Source organism: Coregonus clupeaformis, unplaced genomic scaffold, assembly GCF_020615455.1.
Source record: "Coregonus clupeaformis isolate EN_2021a unplaced genomic scaffold, ASM2061545v1 scaf3649, whole genome shotgun sequence".
Lineage (NCBI taxonomy): Eukaryota > Metazoa > Chordata > Actinopteri > Salmoniformes > Salmonidae > Coregonus > Coregonus clupeaformis.
In genome coordinates, this window is record NW_025537103.1 from 6,652 (window position 1) to 15,696 (window position 9,045).

At 49.6% G+C, this 9,045-nt stretch overlaps 2 protein-coding genes across 2 annotated transcripts; both read left to right on the top strand.

Moving 5' to 3' along the window:
- The first annotated feature begins 326 nt into the window (after positions 1 to 326).
- LOC123490314 (general transcription factor 3C polypeptide 1-like) lies at positions 327 to 1,875 on the top strand. The gene is made up of 2 exons (XM_045220362.1): positions 327 to 569; positions 1,571 to 1,875. Exons 1-2 carry the CDS (start codon positions 392 to 394, stop codon positions 1,873 to 1,875), a joined length of 483 nt encoding a protein of 160 aa, XP_045076297.1. The 5' UTR covers positions 327 to 391.
- Positions 1,876 to 2,319: 444 nt separating this feature from the next.
- On the top strand, positions 2,320 to 7,604 carry LOC123490313 (general transcription factor 3C polypeptide 1-like). The gene is made up of 3 exons (XM_045220360.1): positions 2,320 to 2,524; positions 4,437 to 4,732; positions 6,956 to 7,604. The coding sequence occupies exons 1-3, from the start codon at positions 2,323 to 2,325 to the stop codon at positions 7,061 to 7,063; spliced, it is 606 nt and encodes a 201-aa protein (XP_045076295.1). The 5' UTR covers positions 2,320 to 2,322; the 3' UTR covers positions 7,064 to 7,604.
- The last annotated feature ends 1,441 nt before the right edge of the window (positions 7,605 to 9,045 follow it).

Below are 9,045 nucleotides of genomic sequence, written 5' to 3' on the forward strand. Positions count from 1 at the left end.
GTCTCTCTGCCCTGTGTCTGTCTGTCTATCTGCCCTGTGTCTGTCTGTCTCTCTGCCCTGTCTGTCTGTCTCTCTGCCCTGTCTGTCTCTGCCCTGTGTCTGTCTCTGCCCTCTGTCTGTGTCTCTCTGCCCTCTGTCTGTCTGTCTCTGCCCTGTGTCTGTCTGTCTCTCTGCCCTGTCTGTCTGTCTCTCTGCCCTGTCTGTCTGTCTGTCTGTCTCTCTCTGCCCTGTCTCTCTCTGCCCTGTCTCTCTCTGCCCTTTATGTCTCTCTCTCTGCCCTGTCTGTATGTCTGTCTCTGCCCTGTCTGTCTGTCTCTCTCCTCTCAGTATCTCAGTGCTGGCTGAGGATGATGATGATGAAGAGGTGGAGGATAGCGAGGGGCGGAGGGGGATGGAGGTGAGGGCTCACAAGGCGTCCCACACCAAGTACCTGATGATGCGTGGATACTGCGTTCCCGGGATCGTCAACCTCCGAAACCTCAACACCAACGATAGTATCGTGGTGGAGTCCTGCACCATGAGGCTGCAGCTACGCCACACACCTGGACACACACTGTTTATTACCCAGGGTAGGGACACACACCTGGGCACACACTGTTTATTACCCAGGGTAGGTACACACACCTGGACACACTGTTTATTACCCAGGGTAGGTACACACACCTGGACACACACTGTTTATTACCCAGGGTAGGGACACACCTGGACACACACTGTTTATTACCCAGGGTAGGTAACACCTGGACACACACTGTTTATTACCCAGGGTAGGGACACACACCTGGACACACACTGCTTTATTACCCAGGGTAGGTACACACACCTGGACACACACTGTTTATTACCCAGGGTAGGTACACACACCTGGACACACACTGTTTATTACCCAGGGTAGGGACACACACCTGGACACACACTGTTTATTACCCAGGGGTAGGGACACACACCTGGACACACACTGTTTATTACCCAGGGTAGGGACACACACCTGGACACACACTGTTTATTACCCAGGGTAGGTACACACACCTGGACACACACTGTTTATTACCCAGGTAGGGACACACACCTGGACACACACTGTTTATTACCCAGGGTAGGTACACACACCTGGACACACACTGTTTATTACCCAGGGTAGGGACACACACCTGGACACACACTGTTTATTACCCAGGGTAGGGACACACACCTGGACACACACTGTTTATTACCCAGGGTAGGTACACACACCTGGACACACACTGTTTATTACCCAGGGTAGGTACACACACCTGGACACACACTGTTTATTACCCAGGGAAGGTACACACGCCTGTACACACACTGTTTATTACCCAGGGAAGGTACACACGCCTGTACACACACTGTTTATTACCCAGGGAAGGGACACACACCTGGACACACACTGTTTATTACCCAGGGTAGGGACACACACCTGGACACACACTGTTTATTACCCAGGGTAGGTACACTCTCCCTCACCTCTCTGCCTTTATCATGCTATCTCTCTCTCCCTCTCCCTCTCCCTCTCCCTCTCTCTCTCTCTCTTCTTTCTCTCTCCTCTCAGACTCTCCTCCCCTAGACTTCTCCAGACAGGGTACCTCTCTCCTCCCCTCCTTACTCACCCATTCCCTCAGTGCCCATCCCCCCTCCTCCCCTTCTCCCTCCTCCTCCCCCCTCCCCTCCTCCCCCTCCTCCTCTGTAGAGGGGTGTGAGGGGCGTCTGGTGACTCAGAGAGGGTATAACCCAGAGGACATTGGGGCTGTGGCAGAGCTCAGAGCAACGCTGGAGAGACACGGAGCCTTCGGATTGGACAGACAGGACCTGGTGACATCACACACACCTGGCCGAGCCCAGAGACGGGCGTACTAGAGGGCTGGAGCAGTACATACAGGTAGGGCTTATGGAGGCACACTGAAAACACACACAATGTGAACGCTGTTTCATTAGGATAAGTTTGTAGTCGCTTTCTCTTCCCGTTCTGAAACACTCCTCCTAATTGGTCTCCTTCCCTGTCTATACTGAACCTCTGCTCTGTGATTGGTTCATGTGTCTTTTTCTCCTCTGTGATTGGCTGTAGGACCTGCTGGAGGAAGAGCTGGTGTTGGAGGTGGGAGGGAGCTCAGTGCGTCTGGTGTTGTTGAGTCACGCTGAGCCCTGGCTACTGACCTCCACCGAGAGGCAGAGACCGGCCTCACCGAGAGGCCTCCGTCCTGGGGGGGACAGAGAGCACCACAACCCCCCTCCTCCGCAAGAGAACCATGGAGGGCCCCCAGAGAGAAGGAACCACGGAGGAAGAGAGAGAAAATAGAAATGGTGATGGAGGAAGAGGAGGTTGAGAAGAGTGGCGAGAGGACACCTGAGGAGGAAGAGGAGGAGGAGGAGGGGAAGACGATGCAGCCTAAAGAGAAAGACAGGAATGAGACAGCGGAGGAGAGAGGGACGGAGAGAAGAGAGGAGTTAGAAGGAGAGAGGGACGGAGAGGAACCATCATCTACCACTGAGACAGAACAGAGCACAGGTGAGACTACAGCTGACCCTGTTAACCAGACTACAGCTGACCCTGTTAACCAGACCTCTGAGACTACAGCTGACCCTGTTAACCAGACCACTGAGACTACAGCTGACCCTGTTAACCAGACCACTGAGACTACAGCTGACCCTGTTAACCAGACCACTGAGACTACAGCTGACCCTGTTAACCAGACTACAGCTGACCCTGTTAACCAGACCTCTGAGACTACAGCTGACCCTGTTAACCAGACCACTGAGACTACAGCTGACCCTGTTAACCAGACCTCTGAGACTACAGCTGACCCTGTTAACCAGACCTCTGAGACTACAGCTGACCCTGTTAACCAGACCTCTGAGACTACAGCTGACCCTGTTAACCAGACCTCTGAGACTACAGCTGACCCTGTTAACCAGACCTCTGAGACTACAGCTGACCCTGTTAACCAGACCTCTGAGACTACAGCTGACCCTGTTAACCAGACCACTGAGACTACAGCTGACCCTGTTAACCAGACCACTGAGACTACAGCTGACCCTGTTAACCAGACCACTGAGACTACAGCTGACCCTGTTAACCAGACCTCTGAGACTACAGCTGACCCTGTTAACCAGACCTCTGAGACTACAGCTGACCCTGTTAACCAGACCTCTGAGACTACAGCTGACCCTGTTAACCAGACCTCTGAGACTACAGCTGACCCTGTTAACCAGACCACTGAGACTACAGCTGACCCTGTTAACCAGACCTCTGAGACTACAGCGACCCTGTTAACCAGACCACTGAGACTACAGCGGACCCTGTTAACCAGACCTCTGAGACTACAGCTGACCCTGTTAACCAGACCACTGAGACTACAGCTGACCCTGTTAACCAGACCACTGAGACTACAGCTGACCCTGTTAACCAGACCACTGAGACTACAGCTGACCCTGTTAACCAGACCTCTGAGACTACAGCCGACCCTGTTAACCAGACCTCTGAGACTACAGCTGACCCTGTTAACCAGACCTCTGAGACTACAGCTGACCCTGTTAACCATACCTCTGAGACTACAGCTGACCCTGTTAACCAGACCTCTGAGACTACAGCTGACTCCCTGTTAACCAGACCACTGAGACTACAGCTGACCCTGTTAACCAGACCTCTGAGACTACAGCTGACCCTGTTAACCAGACCTCTGAGACTACAGCTGACCCTGTTAACCAGACCTCTGAGACTACAGCTGACCCTGTTAACCAGACCACTGAGACTACAGCTGACCCTGTTAACCAGACCTCTGAGACTACAGCTGACCCTGTTAACCAGACCACTGAGACTACAGCTGACCCTGTTAACCAGACCACTGAGACTACAGCTGACCCTGTTAACCAGACCACTGAGACTACAGCTGACCCTGTTAACCAGACCACTGAGACTACAGCTGACCCTGTTAACCAGACCACTGAGACTACAGCTGACCCTGTTAACCAGACCTCTGAGACTACAGCTGACCCTGTTAACCAGACCTCTGAGACTACAGCTGACCCTGTTAACCAGACCTCTGAGACTACAGCTGACCCTGTTAACCATACCTCTGAGACTACAGCTGACCCTGTTAACCAGACCTCTGAGACTACAGCTGACCCTGTTAACCAGACCTCTGAGACTACAGCTGACCCTGTTAACCAGACCTCTGAGACAGAGCAGAGCACAAGAGAGACTTGGTACTGTGTGTCTCCTATGTGTGTTGTGTGTGTCTCCTGTGTGTGTGTGTGTCTCGTAAGTGTGTGTGTGTCTCGTAAGTGTGTGTGTGTGTGTGTGTGTCTTGTGTGTGTGTCTTGTGTGTGTGTGTGTCTCGTGTGTGTGTGTCTCGTAAGTGTGTGTGTCTCGTGTGTTTTTGTGTAACTGGTGTGTTTCATTGTGTTTTTATTTTCCTCAGAGGGCGACGGTGAGAAGCCATCTTCATCTGTAGCTGAGGAAGATGATGGTGAAGCGAGCGGTCTGCGTGAGGAAGAGGATGGTAGCAGCGGTAACAGCGGGCGCGGTGGGAGTGACGTGTCGTTCATCAGTCGTCCGTGGCGTATCGTGGACGGCAGTCTGAACAGTCCGGTGTGTAAAGGCATGTTGGAGGCAGTTCTGTACCATATCATGACCCGACCCGGTTTACCAGAACACACCTTACTGGAACACTACAGAGGAGTCCTGCAGCCTGTGGTGGTACTGGACCTAGTGCAGGTAGGAACAACACACACACCATGCACACACACCATGCACACACACCAGGGCCGTGCACAGACCTTTGGTGTGGCAGGTGCAAAGAAATATCTACATAAACATGGGCCTTTATTCCAAGTTTCTACTACTCCTGTAGCCAAATTCACCATGTTTTTAAACATAGACCTTTATTTTTTGCACAAAAAAATGGCCAAGCAAGCTAGAACCACAGATAAAGGGAGTTAGAAACCACTGCTTCTTTGCTAGAACCACTACTGGGGTGGGCTATATCAGCTGATCATCTCTAATGTAGGCTAGATGAATCAGCTAGTTAGATATATCAGCTGATCATCTCTAATGTAGGCTAGATATATCAGCTAGTTAGATATATCAGCTGATCATCTCTAATGTAGGCTAGATATATCAGCTAGTTAGATATATCAGCTGATCATCTCTAATGTAGGCTAGATGAATCAGCTAGTTAGATATATCAGCTGATCATCTCTAATGTAGGCTAGATATATCAGCTAGTTAGATATATCAGCTGATCATCTCTAATGTAGGCTAGATGAATCAGCTAGTTAGATATATCAGCTGATCATCTCTAATGTAGGCTAGATATATCAGCTAGTTAGATATATCAGCTGATCATCTCTAATGTAGGCTAGATGAATCAGCTAGTTCGATATATCAGCTGATCATCTCTAATGTAGGCTAGATGAATCAGCTAGTTAGATATATCAGCTGATCATCTCTAATGTAGGCTAGATGAATCAGCTAGTTAGGGCTCTATCACACTATACTAGAACACTACAGAGGAGTGTTGCAGACAGTGATTCTATTAGGACATGTCATACTGGTAGGAACATTCACCTGTCTGTCACTAACCACACCCCTTCACAGGTAGCGCCTCGTCTGTCTGTCACTAACCACACCCCTTCACAGGTAGCGCCTTGTCTGTCAGTCACTAACCACACCCCTTCACAGGTAGCGCCTCGTCTGTCTGTCACTAACCACACCCCTTCACAGGTAGCGCCTCACCTGTCTGTCACTAACCACACCCCTTCACAGGTAGCACCTCACCTGTCTGTCACTAACCACACCCCTTCACAGGTAGCGCCTCACCTGTCAGTCACTAACCACACCCCTTCACAGGTAGCGCCTCACCTGTCTGTCACTAACCACACCCCTTCACAGGTAGCGCCTCACCTGTCAGTCACTAACCACACCCCTTCACAGGTAGCACCTCGTCTGTCAGTCACTAACCACACCCCTTCACAGGTAGCACCTCGTCTGTCAGTCACTAACCACACCTGTCCCACACTATACTATAATGTTATAGCAGTTTTATGTTCCTCTTTGTGAAAAGTGGATTTAAGTGTTCAGGTCTCAAATTACCACACACTCCTCCACAGCTAACATCACCAGTTCTGGTCAGTTTCACTCATGTTCATCTCTCCCTCTTCTTCCTTGTACCCCTCTCCTCTCTCCTTCTCCTCTGTTCCTCCTCTCTCCTCCTCCTCTGTTCCTCCTCTCTCCTCCTCCTCTGTTCCCTCCTCTCTCCTCTCCTCCTCTGTTCCTCCCTCTCTGTTCCTCCTCTGTTCCTCCTCCTCTGTTCCTCCTCTCTCCTCCTCCTCTGTTCCTCCTCTCTCCTCCTCCTCTGTTCCTCCTCTCTCCTTCTCCTCTGTTCCTCCTCTCCCTCCTCCTCTCCTCCTCCTCTCCCTCCTCCTCTGTTCCTCCCTCTCTCCTCCTCCTCTGTTCCTCCCTCTCTCCTCCTCCTCTGTTCCTCCTCTCTCCTCCTCCTCTGTTCCTCCTCTCTCCTTCTCCCTCTGTTCCTCCTCTCTCCTCCTCTGTTCCTCCTCTCTCCTTCTCCTCTGTTCCTCCTCTCTCCTCCTCCTCTGTTCCTCCTCTCTCCTCCTCCTCTCCTCCTCCTCTGTTCCTCCTCTCTCCTCCCTCCTCTGTTCCTCCCTCTCTCCTGTTCCTCCTCTCCCTCCCTCCTCTGTTCCTCCTCTCTCCTCCTCCCTCTGTTCCTCTCTCTCCTTCTCCTCTGTTCCTCCTCCCTCTCTCCTCCTCCTCTCTCCTCCTCCTCTGTTCCTCCTCTCCTCCTCCTCCTCTGTGCCTCCTCCCCCCTCCTCTGTGCCTCCTCTCTCCTCTCTCCTCTGTTCCTCCTCTCTCCTCCTCCTCTCCTCCTCCTCTCCTCCTCCTCTCTCCTCCCCCTCTGTTCCTCCTCTCTCCTCCCCTCAGGCCCTGGTAGAGTTGGGCTGTATTAAGAGGAGGTACGTGAGCAGACGTCCAAAACCCTCCCTCTTCTCCTGCCCAGCCACCTTCCTGGTGGTGGAGGAGAGAGCGTAGAGAGACAGGGGTGAGGCTGGGGGAGACGGCGGTAAGACCGGCTGAGACGACCACTGTGTTCTACGAGCCGACCATCGACTGCTGTCTGCGTCTAGGACAGGTTTTCCCCCATGAAAACAACTGGAACCAGTGGGTCCAGTTCGCACAACATGAGAACAAACAGTAGGGAGTTTTAACTGATCCGGGGTGTATTCTTTAGCGCACACCGTAGTGAAACTTTTTAGGCCGTAGCAAAACATTTTGCAACTGAAAAATGTTTTCGCAAACAAAAACAAGAGTTTCTATTGGAAAATTTCAAGGAGGTCCCTCGCCGTTTCGTTCCCTTTGCTTCTGTTTGGTTCCATTTAGTTCTTAGTGAATACACCCCAGGACTGCTGGGGACAGGAGTTTTACTTGATCAGGACTAATAGGCCCAGGAGTTAGAACAACAAGTTTCTTCACAGTGGGTAACCAAGGATCTTTGGTTCTGGTTCTTAATTACTCTTACCAGACAACAAGATTTTATTTTAGCTAAAAATTATGTTTCAGTTCTGGTTTTACAGAGCTCGGGAATTCGTTTCATCTTATATTTCTTTGATTTGGGAAAACCTGTTGTCATGGTTTCATGTAAGTTGTTTAGTTATCGTTTTCTTGAAAGTGTGATTTAATAAAATTAAAATCTTGAAATGTGACTCTTGATTCTTTTATCTAAGATTTAAAGTTATTCTGATTTGTAAAAAAAGAGAACAGAATAAGTCACTTTTTTTAATAGTTGATCAACAGACACAAAATTGAATAACTTTATCAGTCATATTTGCAGTTAACACAGCATGAAAATAGTCAATTCCTCTCCAAGCTTCCATCTACTGTTAAATGATATTTATTTAAAAATATAAATAGTTATTCAAATAGTTCCTCTTCCAAAGACCAAGTTAATCAGTAGAACAAATAACACAACAAAATGTCATTTACAGTTTCAATAATGCCCTGTTATTGGTTCATTAATGCTGTGTTTTTGCACGTTCCCGCTTTATATAAAGATGTTTATAGTCATTTTAGAACGTTATTAGATTTAGAAACGTGATTACTTAAGAATGTTGGAAAACAAAAGTATCATCCGGGATTCAAACTGGCAACCTTGTGGGTCGTAACCCGTGTGTAATGCCCTCCAACCTACCACCCGTACAAGGGCCCTTTTATATTGGACTCTCGCCTGTAAACTCCGCCCACCGACTTGTCACTTTAACCTCTGCCCACTGAGCTTTCATCCAACCACTCACAACAGCTGGACTACTAGCTTGATAAAGTGACCGTTGTTCTTGCATACATTTTGATGGAGCCCTTTTTGTGTAGTAAAGTGTGAGCGAAAGAGAGATTATCTAGACGTCCGTGTGTTTATCTGGAGATGAGGGAGCTGCTCTGTGATTGGTCAGAGGAGGTTGTGACGCGCTCAGCTGGGAGAATCCGCTGTGACACGACTCTAGACTGGTCATGGAGCCTCTGGAAAACACACACTGTCATTACAGCACTGAGTAGGTAGCTTAGCAACACCTGTCCAGTATGTAGCTAACAGAAGGGCTAGGTCATCATTACAGCACTGGAGTAGGTAGCTCAGCAACACCTGTCCAGTATGTAGCTAACGGAAGGGCTAGGTCATCATTACAGCACTGGAGTAGGTAGCTGTAAGCAACACCTGTCCAGTATGTAGCTAACAGAAGGACTGAGTCATCATTACAGCACTGGAGTAGGTAGCAGCAACACCTGTACAGTATGTAGCTAACAGAAGGGCTAGAGTCATCATTACAGCACTGGAGTAGGTAGCTTAGCAACACCTGTCCAGTATGTAGCTAACAGAAGGACTAGGTCATCATTACAGCACTGGAGTAGGTAGCTTTAGCAACACCTGTCTAGTATGTAGCTAACAGAAGGGCTAGGTCATCATTACAGCACTGAAGTAGGTAGCTTAGCAACACCTGTACAGTATGTAGCTAACAGAAGGGCTA

Excerpts from the sequence above, each read along its gene's own strand:
- LOC123490314 (XM_045220362.1), top strand. The coding sequence starts at position 392 with ATGGAGGTGAGGGCTCACAAGGCGTCCCACACCAAGTACCTGATGATG. Across the intron at positions 570-1,570 it reads CACACTGTTTATTACCCAGG|ACTCTCCTCCCCTAGACTTC; the intron begins GTAGGGACACAC and ends CTCTCCTCTCAG.
- LOC123490313 (XM_045220360.1), top strand. The coding sequence starts at position 2,323 with ATGGAGGAAGAGGAGGTTGAGAAGAGTGGCGAGAGGACACCTGAGGAG. Across the intron at positions 2,525-4,436 it reads TGAGACAGAACAGAGCACAG|AGGGCGACGGTGAGAAGCCA; the intron begins GTGAGACTACAG and ends TATTTTCCTCAG. Across the intron at positions 4,733-6,955 it reads TGGTACTGGACCTAGTGCAG|GCCCTGGTAGAGTTGGGCTG; the intron begins GTAGGAACAACA and ends TCCTCCCCTCAG.